Source organism: Columba livia, chromosome 2 (assembly GCF_036013475.1).
Source record: "Columba livia isolate bColLiv1 breed racing homer chromosome 2, bColLiv1.pat.W.v2, whole genome shotgun sequence".
Lineage (NCBI taxonomy): Eukaryota > Metazoa > Chordata > Aves > Columbiformes > Columbidae > Columba > Columba livia.
Window position 1 is genome coordinate 160,203,481 of NC_088603.1, and position 15,994 is coordinate 160,219,474.

General features: G+C 40.3%; 1 protein-coding gene across 15 annotated transcripts in view; it reads left to right on the forward strand.

Annotated features, from left to right (window-relative positions):
• The window catches only part of ADGRB1 (adhesion G protein-coupled receptor B1), a 290,622-nt gene that overhangs the window by 265,333 nt on the left and 9,295 nt on the right, over positions 1–15,994 (forward strand). For 10 of the 15 annotated variants that reach the window (XM_065054576.1, XM_065054574.1, XM_065054575.1 and 7 more), the window contains 5 exons: positions 989–1,084; positions 3,734–3,788; positions 7,805–8,484; positions 9,454–9,489; positions 10,844–10,948. In XM_065054576.1, the coding sequence (XP_064910648.1) occupies positions 989–1,084; positions 3,734–3,788; positions 7,805–8,484; positions 9,454–9,489; positions 10,844–10,948 (972 nt within the window). The remainder of the gene's footprint in view (positions 1–988; positions 1,085–3,733; positions 3,789–7,804; positions 8,485–9,453; positions 9,490–10,843; positions 10,949–15,994) is intronic. The other 5 variants (XM_065054578.1, XM_065054583.1, XM_065054586.1 and 2 more) reach the window with 1 other exon arrangement.

Consider the following 15,994-nt stretch of genomic DNA (forward strand, 5'->3'; position numbering starts at 1 on the left):
CAAGAAAGTATCCATCAGAGGGAAGGAAGGATTAATTCATGTTTGTCATGATGAGTATATGGAAGAGTGGAATTTGAGGGACAGTCTTAGTTTAGCTAACATGTCAAGTTTTGCTTGTTTAACTCCAAAATCGATATTTCCATAATGTTTGCACCCCATCTCTGAAAATAGAATATTAAGAAAAACAATTTGATCTCTTGATTTCAAGACAGGAATCTTGCATCGAGGTTTACAGGGCAGTTAGACGTTGGCATTTGCACCTAGATATTCTGGCTAGAAAGGAAAGCTAGCAGTAATCAGCCAAGGAAATTAAGTAAATTCTCTCCAGCTTCTCTGTGGAGATTTAAAATGGTAAATTATATCAGGGAAGAAAAGGATGAATCTTTTATGTTTCTTTTATTCTTTTCATTCTACTGAGTGGATAGATTATTAATAACAGAGACAGGAAAGGGTTTTTTTCAATATTCATTTTATCTTCTTACAGTTCTTTTAAATTAGGTAAAACAGATTAATTTCTTATGTCATGCCAATGAAATCAATAGAATTACACCACCAATTTGGCTGAGACTCCGTCAACTAACTACATTATGAATATGGGCCTGCATTAAAGTCCCATTGCAGTCACTGGCATTTTTTTCCATTGATTTCAGTGAGTTTTGGATCAGAGCTATGTTACAGCTGATATAAGATCATGATTAGACATTGTAGACCCCAACAAAACCATTTATACAATAGCATTCAATGCAGACACATTGCAAGCTGCGAAGTAGAAAACATTTTTATTCTTGACTATAAAAACCACTAGAAGTGGCCTACATGGTAACCCACGATACATGTAAAAAATCTGAGTTTCTTGGACTTGTTTTTTTGGTGTGTGTGTTTTTTTTTTTTTGTTTTGTTTTGTTTGTTCTTTTTTCTTCAGCAGAATTTAACATAGTTTGATATTCCTGCCTGACTCTGACTTGTGCATATCCATTTACCCCTGCAGGTTCAGGATGCTGTGAAGTGCCGAGTAGTAGATCGTCAAGAAGAAGGCAATGGAGACTCAGGGGGGTCATTTCAGAATGGACACGCTCAGCTAATGGTAGGAAAAACTACCACCTAGTCTATTTTTAAGAGACCTATGGGGATTTTTAACTCATAACTGATAAACAAAAGGCTCTGTCCATCATAGATTTTGCAATCACAGTTCTTTTTTTCTTTTTTCCTTTAAACCCACACTTGAACAAACATAGCACTCAACACAGGCTCTTTCACAGAAACCCAGTTTCTTTTCATCATAATATTAAAGGACTTAAAGTTACACACCGGGTTTTGCATACATCTTGTGAGATCCTTTCTTTCCCAGAAAATGAAAAGCCAAAATATACCTCTCAGGTCTTCTAGAACTTTTCATCCCCATCACACTGCCTTGTCCTAGGTGGGGCTAGGAAGCTGTAGTTTAATACTGTTTTTATCACAGTGTGTTGGCTCATAATTATAAAGATGCCATCTCAAAGGGATTTGTTTCTCTGAAAAACACATGTGTTTACATTGCTTTGCTGGGAATATAGTTTAAGCACTGTCAACCTTAGTCCTGTTGTGTAAGTCCTTTACAAAGTCCAGATAAGGCTGTAGAAGAATAAGCTATGGGGAATGGTCTTGCATCTGCTTCGCTGTTATGATATAGATAATATAAGAGGCATTTTATTTCTGAGGCTGGGGTAAGGACATCAAGGCAATCACAATATTTGAACAACTTCTGAAAATGTCTAGTTAATATTAGAACTATATCATAACACAATGGTGTTTGGTTTTGTTTTTCCGGTCACTCATGTGCTAAGTAGCTTGTGCTTGGGTACAAGGTCTCATTTCAAACAGCAAAATTTTTAAGTCAAGACATCAAATGATACTTAATTCTATTACACCTCATAGGTGTTTGTTAAAAACAGGGGCCTCATTTCTAATTTAGATGCATAGTCTTCTCATTTTCAGACAGGTTCTTGCTGTGCCTATTTATGTATAATTAGAAAGCCCCTTGCGTGCCTAGTACTTTCACTCCTTCAATAACAGACACCATAATCATATCCAGTCTCAATCTTCCTTTCAATGAGTTAAACACACTAAGCTTTTTTATTCTCCCTCTGCAAGACATTTGCCTTCAAATTATTTATATAACCCTTTTCCACATGCCATTCAGACTCTTACCATCCTTTAAAAATGTGGATGCTATATTTGTTGTTCTATTGTCACCATCCAACCACTGTATTCTGAAATTTTAGATTTCTGCTTCTGCATAAATCCCTGTTTTCACTCATTATCAACCACTTTGCAAAATTCTGTGTCAGCTACAAGATTTTTAGCAACGAGATTACATTTACTTCTGCACTGCTGATGGATGTGTTGAGGAGTAAAGAGTTTACAGTTTCTTTGCATTCAAGCACAAAAAACTCCAGAATCTAGAAGTGAATTATGACTCCTCACTGATATTTTTAGAGGGAGATAATGTTATTTTACAGTGACTGGGTTGTAAAATAACTAAAAATTTGCAGAATGGCATTTTTGCTGTTACCTTTTCTAGTGATCTCAGAATCTGCCCAACAGTGAAAAGAAGCTTAGCTGAGTAGAACTGTTTTCCACAAAATCTTGTTGACTGGTATTAAATATAAACCTATTTTTATTTATTTTTCTATCAGTAGAACTAGTACAGGCTGTTCAGTTACATATTTCTGGAACTTCTAGCAGGAAAATGAGATTATATTTTTCTGTGTCATCCCACTTGCCCATTTAAACTTTAGTTTAGTCTTCTTTCTCTACTGTTCTTTTCAGATTTATTTGGTATCCCAAATAATTTACTAAGAAATTAGCATAAAGAAGGTTGAGATTATTCCTCAACCAGCTCTTCAAAAACTCTTGGATCTCAACCTGCTAATATTAAAGTGTTTATCCCAGGGAGATGGGGATTTTTTTTCAAGCTCTTCGTAGTATTAAACTGGAGTGCATTTAATCACATTAATATAATTATATTAAGTGTCTTCTTTCTGAAATGACACTAGAAATAATTAGTGAACTTCTCTGCCTTTTGCTAGTCTGTGACTTTTCCATTACTCCATGAAAACACAGGGCCCACTGTGACTCAGTGTATCCAGTTCTTTGAAATGTTATCTGCTAAAAGCTTTAGAAAAAGAGATTAACTCATACTGGGAAAAAAAAAGGAGTTTCATTTGGCTGTACAGAATGCTTGAAAAAGTTATTCAGCCTTTGTGCCTGCAGGTACCATTGATTTTATACACTAAGAGTTTCAAAAGCAGGGACTTGTTTCCACTTCATGTGACTTGGTGATAGATCACAGGAAAGCCCAGTGGGTATGAAGCATTCACAACTCTCATCCCCAGATCTTTTTAATGAGTGGAGGAGAATCCATTTAGACTATATGTGGGGTGATATATCCAAAGCAGATCAGGCCAGGAACCTGTCCCCTATTTTTAGGAATGCACATAAACCTGTTCTAGAAATTAGCATATGGATGAGCAGATGAATCCAGCTGAAAAGCAATGTTCTCACTGCCTGGGGTACAAAAGCCACAAGTGGGAACAAGCGGTGTGTTTGCCATGTTTCAAAGCCCGAGCAAAACCTTGCTCTTCCACTCTTCTGGTTGTGTCTGCACTGCTAATTAAAGTGAGGTTTTGCATTTTCAAAATGTCTTCGCCCCACCACCTCCTTTTGACCACGATCTGTATTCTCTGTCTTTCAGACCGATTTTGAGAAGGACGTGGATATGGCTTGTAGATCAGGTGAGCACATCACAGGTGAGAATCAACAAGTGACCTGGTTTGGGGATTGAACTAGGCCATTTTTTTTACCTTTCTGTTTTATTTGTGTGTGTCTTAGTGGCTTGCATGTACTTTTGTGTGCTGCCCTTACTCTCAACCCCGGCCAAAAAGAAAGCAAGACCCTTAATTCTCCCTTATGCTTTGCTTATCCTATTTCCCTGTAGCTCTTTTGACCTTTTAACTAAGATTAAGCCTTGCCTCCAACATATTATTTCTTACCTGTGGCCCATGTAACACAATGGCAGAGAAGCGTATCAAGGAAGAAGAGATTGGATCCATCTCTTCCTACTGTGATCTTTTTTTGCTTTAGCAACTCCTGCCCAAGGGGGTCACACCAACCTCTGATGGCTCTGTGCTCAGGGGAGGTGTCTTTGAGAAGGTCTGGAATCTGGAGAACCTTCCCACCACTTTACCTGGCTCCATGCACACTTCCAGTGCAGTCGTAAGCTACCAGTACATATGGAGTTGGGTCAGGTCTCTCCTCCATTGCCTTCACCTTTCTGCTGTGTGTTCAGTCACACATGTGCATTTTGATCCCGAAATTCTGCATGAGTTGACAGTTCCTTTCTCCAATAACTCCCTTTTCTCTTGTTCCCCTGGGGGTGTCTGTGCTATCTGGATTCTCCTTTGCTACCTGTTTGTCTCTGCAGATTTTCTCCTCTCCTGGTCCTGGCATGACTGACCATTTGGCTGGGGATTTTTTTCTCACCCTTTATAGATACTTAGGCTTTAATTTACCCTCCTAGACTTCTCCCCTATCCCAAGCAAGAGACTTACTAGCTTGCTTGACACTTGCATCTGATTCATATCTTCCAAACCAGGATCTCCCCTAGCCAAGGATGGTACATATTGTGTGTTGAGTTACCATCATGGGAAATTTATTTTTCTTTCCTTTCCTTCCTTCCTTCCTTCCTTCCTTCCTTCCTTCCTTCCTTCCTTCCTTCCTTCCTTCCTTCCTTCCTTCCTTCCTTCCTTCCTTCCTTCCTTCCTTCCTTCCTTCCTTCCTTCCTTCCTTCCTTTCTTTCTTTCTTTCTTTCTTTCTTTCTTTCTTTCTTTCTTTCTTTCTTTCTTTCTTTCTTTCTTTCTTTCTTTCTTTCTTTCTTTCTTTCTTTCTTTCTTTCTTTCTTTCTTTCTTTCTTTCTTTCTTTCTCTTTCTCTCTTTCTTTCTCTTTCTCTCTTTCTCTCTCTCTTCCTCTCTTTCTTTCTTTCTCTCTCTCTCTCTCTTTATTTCCCTTCCTTCCTTCCTTCCTTCCTTCCTTCCTTCATTCCATCCCTCTCTCCGTTTTTCTTGTTCTATACACAGCTACCTGTCCCCTTCATTTATCTTTTTTGTTATCTAATCTATCATTTATTTATCTGCTTCTAATGTGTTTATCTATAATTCATCTCTTTCTCCCTATCTTGCAATCACTTATTTATCTCTGTCCTCGGCTGTCTGTCTTGCTGTACCTGTTATTTATGTATTTCTATCTCTGTCAATGTTTATCTCTGTCACTGTGTTTCTGTGTATTGTCTATCACTGTCACTGCCATTTATTTATCTAATATCTATCTATATCTTATTTATCTTTTCCCTTCCCTCTCTCTGCCTCGCTCCCCCTCCCTATGCTTATCACAGTCACGGTATATTTATCTCACTTATCCCTGTAATATCTTATTTCATGGTCTCTTTGTGTCCATTTATCTCTTTTCAGGGTCTGTCCATTTTTTTTCTTTCTGTTTCTCTGTCTCACACTCTCTAATCTAATTTCTAGCTGCCTCACTCTTCTCGTCCATCTTCTTCCTTCCTTTTTGACACCAAAGATCTCATTTCCAAAAAAAAATCATGTGCGATAAACATGGCATGTGAGACCAGATCTGACTTGAATGCACACTCAATGAACATGCATCCAGGCTGGGCATTGTCATACACACCCAGCTACACAGCTGTTTGTTGGAAACTGAGGCAGATCCTGGACTCCTGTAATAAGGGAGCCTTTTTGGATTTGTTACTGAGTTTCTTGCTCCCAAATCGAGCTTCCCAGAGGAAAGAAAGGAGCTGATTGTTTTCATATGACTTCAGGGCAGAAAACCCTGGATCAGAAGTTTTTTTTTGTTGATGCCTGCCTGAAGAGATATTTTTCCTCTGATAAAGTGCTGTTAGTTGGCACCAAGCTAAGTAGTTGATAATGGTCCCTATTTCAGAGACCCTTCTACAGGGTGCATCATCCTACTAATTCTGCCTATTGAATTATCAAAAATATAAATCTTTCCATTGGTTTTTGGCTGTTATTTCTCCTGGAGCCACCAGCTTCTGTGTTTTGATGGACTGGAGGTATGCCTGATACTTCTCATAACCTCCTCCCTTGGGTTCACTGTTAGGACCATGTCTGTGACTCAGCTTTGAAAGCTCACTCCACTCCATGCTTGAGGATTGCAAACCTCTCCAAATCTGCTTTCTGCATATGAACATGGAGAAAATCCTGAATCAATAAACCTTAACGACTGTCCCAAATAAATGGTTTGACTTCAGTAACATCTTCCTGCAGTGTATGCTGTGAATACACTGTAATGCTCTGATTCATTCTAATCTGTTCACCAGCACTGTCAAGACGACCACAGCTGCCATAGTTACAGCCAGTGTGTTTAGCTTTAAAACCTTTTTTAAAAGTTCTTTTATTGTCCTTGGATCCTTGTCATCCTGCCATGCCCGCTCTGTAGTCTTTGAGGGGAGCTTTGCTCTTCCAGCACCCATCACTGTCAGTATGAGGTGGCAGAAAACATAGCGCGTCCTCAGTTCCATAGGACGTCTATATCATGTCCTGCCTCTGTCTGAGGTGGAGCAGCTGGATAGTATCAGGTTACACCAAAGACCCTGTTCTCTGTTCCATTGAGAAAAAAATTGGTAAAAAACCTTTTTTTTTTTTTCTTTTTCCTTCTGAGATGGGTGAAAGGGGGACATTTTTCTCTCCTTTTCAGTGCCGAAATACTGGGTAAGTAGCTTTCAGTCCTGCACCACTTTGCTCCTGCCCCACAGTTTGTGATTTCCATCTCCTGGAGACATTGAGGCTGATGTCATTATCATCCTAAGATCTTTGTTGCAGCCTGAAATCAACTGAGCAATAGATTTTTGTGTCTAGAAAAGGAACAGATGTCTTGTTGTGGGCAGTGTTATGTGGGAATGAGTGTCTGTGTGTTCTTTATATACCTTCTAATTGGCATGTTCACCTCATCTTCAGTTTGAGATTTGCCTCTCCTATTAAGGAATATTCATGGCACTCCTGTCTTTCCTCAAGGGAAACTGAGAAACACTAAATAATTAGCTCTCACAAAGGCTTTCTGTGATTACTAGAATGTAAGTTTTTTTGGAGAACAGTTAGAAATGTATAACAAAACGTGGTGTATTTTTAAATACAAAATTATTGATACTGAAATTCTTCAAGGGAAATGAGCAACCTGAAGCAATTCAGCAAGGGTTTTTTAATTAAAAAAAATTAAAAATACATTTGAAATCATTGATAATGCTGCATTTCATCTATTTTCTGAATCAAAATAATTTTTGTCATGAAAGCAACCTTTTATCTTAAAGAATTCTGCATCTCCATAGGCTAGTAATATATGTATTTTTCACATATGTAAGTGTACTGCATTTACTACATATATACATACGAGTATTTGCTTTTCAAGATATTATTATCAACATGATAATATATCTTGCCCTAGTTGGAAGTTTTGGCCGTGATTGTGTAGGAAAATTCACATCAAAGAGAACTCTCTTAAAATGAGAAAGGTTTTTTTTTCTTTTGTAACTTTCGCTTTATCTTCAGTATCTTAGATTAAAAAGGAAAGAAACAAAGAAACAAACAAAAAACAGTATAAAACACTGTTCTTCCACCATAGCCTCTTTCTGAGAGGTCCAAGAGAACATGCTGGCATGGTGTGACTCTGGTAGGTGTGTTGATGTGTTAACAAAAACCTAGGTGAGATATTAAGGATACTTATCTGTCTCCCTAGTGCTGAATAAAGACATCACCACCTGCAGGACCTCAACGATCACAGGAACATTGAAGCGTCCATCACTGCCAGATGAAGAGAAATTGAAACTCAATCACCAGAAGGGGTCATCAAACTTTAATAGTCTTCCAGCCAATGTCTCCAAGATGCATCTTCAGGGCTCACCACACTACCTGGGGGCCATCAACCTGAATGAGTTCAGTAATCACAGTCTCACTCTGAAGAAGGACAAGAACCAACCACCTAAATCCATCTACATATGTGATGGGGACATCTTCAAGAAGTTGGACTCAGAACTCTCCCGAGCTCAAGAGCAAACACTGGACACCAGCTATGTCATTCTGCCTACCAACACATCTACCTTACGGGCCAAACCACCCAAAGATGAGAGCAAATACAGCATCAATATTGACCAGATGCCACAAACACGACTCATCCACCTCAGTATGGCTACTGACCCAGGCTTTGTTGTCAAGAGTCCTCCACGGGAGCCTGTAACCATGACATGCACTGAGGTGCAAGGTTCCCCCATGATACAACAACAGCAGCAGCTGGCACCACAAAATATCCCCAGTGAGTCACAGATTCCCAACAGCCTGTGTGACACAGGTGACTCAGGGAACTCAGGTGTGGTGTCCAAGAGTGAGACCGTCTCCACCCTCTCCATGAGCTCCTTGGAGGTAAGCATGTGAATTACTGTATTGTTCTCAGCCCAAAATGATGCCTTGATGGTGGCTACTTCAGGTGTTTCAAGAGAAGCACCTTACACCAAATGCAGTCCACCATGCAGTGGCAGTATTATATTTTCATGAGGGATCACTGGCATATGATACTATTTTGTAATATAATTATTAAAATCTTTCATGACTTCCAGAGATGTGTTCCATTGCTGGATAAACTGTCTTTAGCCTTACAGGCAATGTAAATTTCAATAAAAATATTAGTTTGTCAAAGACTGTTCATTTTAATGCAAGGAAGATGGTTTACATTACCTCTTCTCCTTCTGTGTTCTTGCTCTCTTTCTCATTTTGATGGCTTCAGTCATCAAACAGATGAGATTGTTGATTGCAGGTGTAAAATGTCCCTAAGGCATGCCCTATAATGTTCTTAGCTTCAGAGGGATGGCAGAGGTCTTGCATAAATACAGCCTCTCCTGATCTGTCGTAACTCATTACATGTATTAGCACATTTTCCTAGACCATAGATCTTATGCTGATGTCTGGTTTTGCACTTTCCAGCATCTGTGTCTTTTCTTCCCTATGATGGTAGAAAATAGGTCTCAGCCATTGCTGTCCAAATTTCAGTCTTGACTGACCGGTGCTCAAAAGCTCCAGTAGATGAGCTGGTTCAACCTCTGTGATTTCCATTCACAGAACCACCTGCAAGCTTATCACTAGGACAGAGGCTTGAATTGGCCAAACTCCCATGCTTAGTCTGTGCTTAGCCCTCCTTGGTGCTCAGTGTGTTTTGGTAGGGATCACTCTAAATGGCTGGCAATTTCCATCATGAAGAGCCAGAAAAACATGTCAAAGTGTAGGAAGAAGAAAAAGGCAAAGGACTCTCCCTACTGTGTGTTTGAGTTTGTGCCCACTCACCAGCATCAATGCCTTACTAACCTCTGCTCATCTCTTTTTCTCTTGAATACCCAGAGGCGGAAATCCCGGTATGCAGAGCTAGATTTTGAGGTGAGTACATCCCTTTATGAATGTGTTTGTTTGTTTGTTTGAAGGGTAGGATGAGAAGGAGAAATGATGTTTGTTTGTTTGGTTTTTATTCCTGACACCTTTACAGAAGTGCTGCCTTTGCTAAAGAGCTTCTTCAAGGGTTTAAAAATGATGGGCTAAAAGGCTTGTGCTGGATGCCTGGTAAAGCTTACCTTCTGCAGCTAAACAAATGGGTGGTTTATATTGGTTCATGCTTAATTTATGGACCAGTAGCTTCTGTGTAAACACCTGTAAATCAAGATTCTATATTGGTTTGCCCTACATCCTTCTAGGCAGACCTATCCTTTCCCTTCAAAGCTGGCAGCTTATTCCAAAACAGCTAAGCTGACACTTCAGGTTGGTCCCAAACTATCCTGGAGAACAGGAGGCTGAAGAGAGACCTTGCTCCCTACAGCTGCCCAAAAGGAGATTGTAGAATGGAGGCTATTTGTCTATTTTCTCATGTAGCAACTGAGAGGAAATGGCCTGAAGTTGCGCCAGGGAAGGCTTAGATTGTATATTAGGAAAAAATTATTCAGAGAAAGGGTTGTCAGGCATTGGAACAGGCTGCCCAAAGAAGCAGTGGAGTCACCATCCTTGGAGGTGTTTAAAAGACATGTAGATGAGGTTCTTAGGGACATAGTTTAGTCAGAGTGTTAGGTTAATGGTTGGACTTGACAATCTTTAGGGACTTTTCCAATCAAAATGATTCTGTGATTCTATTTGAGCCACCTTCTCTGATTATATATCACTTGGCAGAACACAAAAAAGCCATATTCAATGTGCTTTTACATGCACAGAGAAATCCTTATGGAAATTAGTCCTGCCTCTTCTTCTGAGCAGTAGAAGGTAGGACTGAAATGCAGAAGGGCCAAAATATGAAGAAAATGAATTTGTGGAAGAGTTTCTGATGAAACTTCTTGTACCCAAATTCTACTTGTTTGGGTAAGCTCTGAAGACATTTGCAAAGAAGACACACTCAGAACAGAGTGGGCATTGGGTCAGGTGTCAGTTAATGAAGGTCAGCAAAACTTCCTAGGTCTAGTTGGTAGAGTATTGCCAGTCAAAAACAGATTATGCAGCATAAACAGCTGGCAGTTTCAGGTTTATGGTAACCATATGGTCAAAAATCAGTCTTTTCACTTTGTCCCATTATCTCATCCTGAAAATAAAGGCAGTGCTACACTGGGTCCTCAGTGAATATGAAGGTATTTTAGGCTCATCAGATTGCACCTTCAGGGAGACAGAGGGACATTTTAATAATGTATGTAACTTTGGGGGGAAGACTTCTTGTTTCTGTACAGCTGCTGACCTGTGTCACTTGTGTTTGCTTCAGAAAATCATGCACACAAGAAAACGTCACCAAGACATGTTCCAAGACCTGAACAGAAAACTCCAGCACGCAGAGAAGGAGAAGGAATCTCCAACAACGGACAGCAAGGTGAGTCAGACACTTGCAGAGTCATCATTTGCTAGAGCTCTTTAGTGCCAGCAGGAGCATGGGAAGAGGCAGGAAAATTTAGGAGCACTCATTGAGTGCTTTACCTTGTTTTTCTGCCCATGCATTTTGCCGAAAGTGTATGGGCACCACACAGGACATGAAGAGTCACAGAGGTACCACTAGCTTATCTACAGAGTGGTCAGCAGCTCAGAAGGAGAATGTCTGTCCTGATGTCTGTTTGTGGTGAATGGCATCTGTGTTGTATTGTTAGTCTCTTCCCTTTGTCTGTTCTTGTCACCCCCATTAAGGTCATCTCCATCCACTCGTAGCTAGCAACTGGAAGCCAGAAGAGCCTTGAGGTGGAAAAGGGACAGGAGAGAAGGTGGGGACAGCAGGAATCTTCTGTCCCACTTGCAGGAGTTATGTTGGAAGCCAAGGCAGCAGTGTTGGGCATAGTTATTTTGGAAAGCCACTGCAGTGGGATTTAAGCTGTGATCATTCCCTACAGCTACCTGAAAGGAGTTTGGAGCATGGAGGGTGTTGGTCTTTTCTCCCAAGTAACATGCAATAGGATGAGACGAAATGGTCACAAGTTGTACCAGGGGAGGTTTAGTTTGGATATTCAGAAAAATATCTTCAGGGAAAGGGTTGTCAGGCATTGGAACAAGCTGCCCAGGGTGGTGTTGTTATCCCTGGAGGGGTTTAAAGATGTGTAGATGAGGTCCTTGTGGACATAGTTTAGTGTTGGACTTGACAGTGTTAACAGTTGGATTTGATGATCTTAAAGGTCTTTTCTAACCAAAATGATTCTATGATTCTATGGTGGCAGTAGTTCTTGGGAACTTCTTGGGAACTTCATGCTAAGTATTTGTGGCAGTTGATGAGCATATACACGACTTTCCTTCACAGGAGCAAACTGCCAGAACAAGAAAAGACTTTGAGAGAGACAGTCTGAGGGAAGGATCTTGCAGTCTTTCAGAGAGGCAGATATTTGGTATTAGAAATGAGTATCAGGAGCCTGTGTAGTTGGCGACATGGATAACACAAATAAGCAAAGGCAGGATGATGTGTCAGCCCATTAGGCCTGCTGGGGAGGAGACAAAAGGTTGCAAGGAAGTATATCAGCTCCAATAGAAGGGAAAAACAAGTAGCAGACCCAGGCCAGCAGTAAAAAGTTAAATTTGGGTTGTACCTGTACTCAGGAGAGGGGCAAGGTGAGCTGTTTATGACATTCCCAGTTGCTTTTAAGCAATGTCAAATCAAGGATGCACAGTCACCTGCAGAATGACCAAGACTACACTAGTGGAACTTATTTTGATTGGAATCCCTTAGAGGCAAGACCAGAGCTAAGAGGGTGATTAAACAAGAGGCTTAGTTTGGTTCTTTATGGAAGCAGAGCCCTTCAGATCTCACAGCATTGCTGTACTGAGTTCCAGAGATGTGGTCCCAGCAAATCTTACTTTTATTGTGTGTGACAAGGTGTCATTATGGACTGTCCAGTGTTACAGAGTGAGAGGAATAGTGAATCTAGCAGTCAGGTTCAGATCAGAGAAGCCTATGTTTGCCCAGAATCACAAAGCACTGAATTCCATCTCTCTGCTTTTTTTTTTTTTTTTTTTTTTTCCCCTATTATTTAAGTATGACACAGCTGTAAAATCAGAAATGCTTAAATACCATGTAAAAGCTAAACTGTAGCATGTTTGCAGGAGAGTTTTATGGATTGAGATGTGCAGGACATTTCAGAAACGCATCTGTCTAGAATTAAAGATGCCAGTGTCAGCATCAAAAAGCTTTGAATTGCTGGAAAGAAGCTGTGGAGGTGGCCTTTGCCTTTTGTCTGAATCTTTTTGAAGTTGGGATTTTTCCTTGAATGTAACCTGAGAGGGTGAACTTGCAAAGATCAGTATTGACAAGTCAGTAGTGGGTATTGGTTTTGCAACATCCAAAGCAGTACAAAGAAAAATGAATAGCATTTCCCCCCATTTTTCTACCATTTGCTGCTGGTGGCCCCTTTGGAAATCATGTCCCATCTTCAGCTTGTCCTGAGAGGCAAGCTGCAGATACCAGGGATTAAAATATCAACAAAAGACGTTTTTATCTTTTAAGTATGATTAGGTTATAAAACAACAGAGCATTTCTTCTGGTGTATGTGATAAAACTAATGTTAGCATAAGTCTGTCTTTTGTTTTACATTTAAGAGCATTGTAGACCTGTCCCAAACTCTTCCATGATGGATGAATCTGAAAACATTTACTTCACCAGCAGGAAACTCCTTGCTTTTGGGGCATGAACAAGGTCGTAAGGATCCTGGAATACCCCTGAACCCCTTCAGGTGTAGCATCAAAGAACTGAAGGGATCTTTACTGGGTCAGGTCCATTTGCCTGCATTGCTATATCTTTGATTTATCTTTTAAATAAACAACCACAAAGTCAAGCTACCAAGTCTCTCTTCATCTCTGGCAGTTTCCCAGCCTCTCTTGGCAACACGTCCCATTGCCCTCAGTCCTTTCCATGATATGATGCTTTTTCTGATCCTCTTGCATTTCCTCTCCTCCTTCAACTCCAAGGTCAGAAAGATGTTGCTGAGGCTTAAAGTAAACGTCTGTATAGGACAGAACTCCATTGGGAATTCCTAGGAATGGTGCTGACCCTTTTTAGGGATTGTTTTGGGGGTTTGTTTTTGATGTAAATGCTAGTCCTCTCTGTACTACGGTGCACTGGCCAAAACTGACTGCTACATCACACTGAACTCTCTTATGAACTGCTCAAATTCTTCTATGATGCTACAACTCTGTGATTCTATGATTGTCACATTTGAAGGAAGCACCAATGGAAGAAACATGTCTTCTGTCTCTATACGAAGAGGGGTTGAAAATTCAACCACCAAATGTGTTTACTGCTGAGAATTTTTTTCAGTTTCAGCGGTAAAACCTTATTTTTAAGGGGTCTTCATCAAAGACCTGATGGTTTGTACCTGCACATATATTCCTTCTCTCTATGTATTCTGACACATTTACACTTTGGATAAGCATTACTGCAATGTATACTTGAAAGATAAAGAAGACTGTCCTATGCCCACTGTCACAGAGTAGTTACAGGCAGAGCTGGAAATATCACAAAATCATCATAGAATGCTTTGGGGTGGAAAGGATGTTAAAGATCTTCTAGTCCCAGACCCACTGCCATGGACAGGGACACCTTCCACTAGACCAGGTCGCTCAAAGCAGAGTAAAAGGGTCTCAGTCATTTGTGGCTTTGTGAACTAATCAGGGATGCAGACACTGTTATCCAAAGCTAACTTTTCAGTGCGGGGTAATCAAGATATCAGTAGACTGACATACAGCAAGATCTGATGACTTCAAGTTGAAAAGTCATTTTTCTAAGGCACTAAAAGATCTCTGTATGACCTTACCATAGGTTATGGTAACTTCTCTCTCTCTTGCAGTCTTCACATTCAGATTAGGCAAGGAAGATGGAGATGATTTTTGAAAAAAACAGCTCTTACTAAAAAAGGAAGTTACAGGCTTGTAGACAAGACTCCTTTGCTGCTGTTATGATGTAATCTGGGGCAGGTTATCTCTGTCTACCTGAAGGGACTTTGAATCTAGGGTATCTCAGGAACAGCTGGGATTACTCTGCTCATCCTTCTCCCAAAGGACTTGCAGCCAGCCTATGTGTTGAGGTTGTACACTGTTGCTCTCCCACTTTATCCCAGAACAAACTGGAAGCTTCTGTAGACCCTGAGCAGAAAACTGAATGAGCTGTGTTTGTTGAATATTTATCTCCTAGACAACTTATTTGCAGCCAGGAAGCATTAAAAGAACCAAAGGCTTGGAGACAATCACAACAGGATTTGCATTAAAAAACCCCCAGCTATCCACAACACACCTCCTAAGTGATTAAAATTAAAAACTTAGTGTCCAGGATCCACCAAGCCTTCATTTTTTAAAGTTACAATAAGCAGTGAGTAGCTTGCATAGGGATCATATATATGTCTTTATAGGAGCTTTAAGGTACATTTTTCTGCCTAACTGGATGCATATTGAAACATTAGGTTGGTACTGACTCAGACAGCAGAGTTCTTCCTTCCTAATCTCTTCCACCAATTTGAATTATTCTTTACCTATGTGATTGCCGGGAAAATAAATAAATAAATAAATAAATAAATAAATAAATAAATAAATAAATATAAAAGATAAACTATAAAGGAAAAGAGAACTCCCATTGTTGGAAACCTTGCTGCAAGTTTGTTTCTCCATTTAAAAGTCTGCCCTTTGCCTGGCAGACTGTAGGCTCCAACATGCAATTTTGTTTCCCTGCTACCTCCTAAATACACACACTTCTCAAGGTCTAAATTGTTGCAGCTGGGAGCTCTGCACATTAAAGCAGGGTAGCGGCTATTTTCAAGCTAGTTTGTACCACAGCGGAAATACTTTCCTGTGCAGGTCTGTAATGTCACGGTAAAGCATCTCCAACACTGCTCCTCCCTGTGAGTTAATTGCTAAAGAATTTCCACTGCTTGGGCTGGACATTGGGAGGGGTTGACGTGCTCTGCAACAGCATGGTAAGAAAGTGAAGGTTTTGCAGCCATTAAAGGAAGCGAAAGCTTTGTTTCTTCTATGCTTAGCACCAGCTTGGAAAGCGATGGAAGTGACACTCCTGCCTTCCCCCTCGGCAGGAGTCCTTTGATCCAGCTCCATTAGGGAAGTTTGAATCACCTACATACTCCTCTCTTGTTGGCATCTGTCTTTGCATTCATTTTAAACAGCTGCTCTTTACTTGTGCTAAGGTCAGCGAAAGTCATGCCAAACAGAACTCTGCAAATTTCCAATTTTCTCATTCTCTCTTATTAGTGAGTTACTACGTTCAGCTTTCTGCAGCTCAAATGGCTTTTGCTTTGGCTGGAGCTCTGTCCTGGAGCCCACAAACAGGATCTGATTGTCTGTTACTCAGGTCTCAAATTCAGTCCCATCTCTCTGTTGGTCCTGAAAAAGCATTTGCTCTGAAACCCAGTGGAAAAAAAAATACAAAGAAAATTCTTTCTGC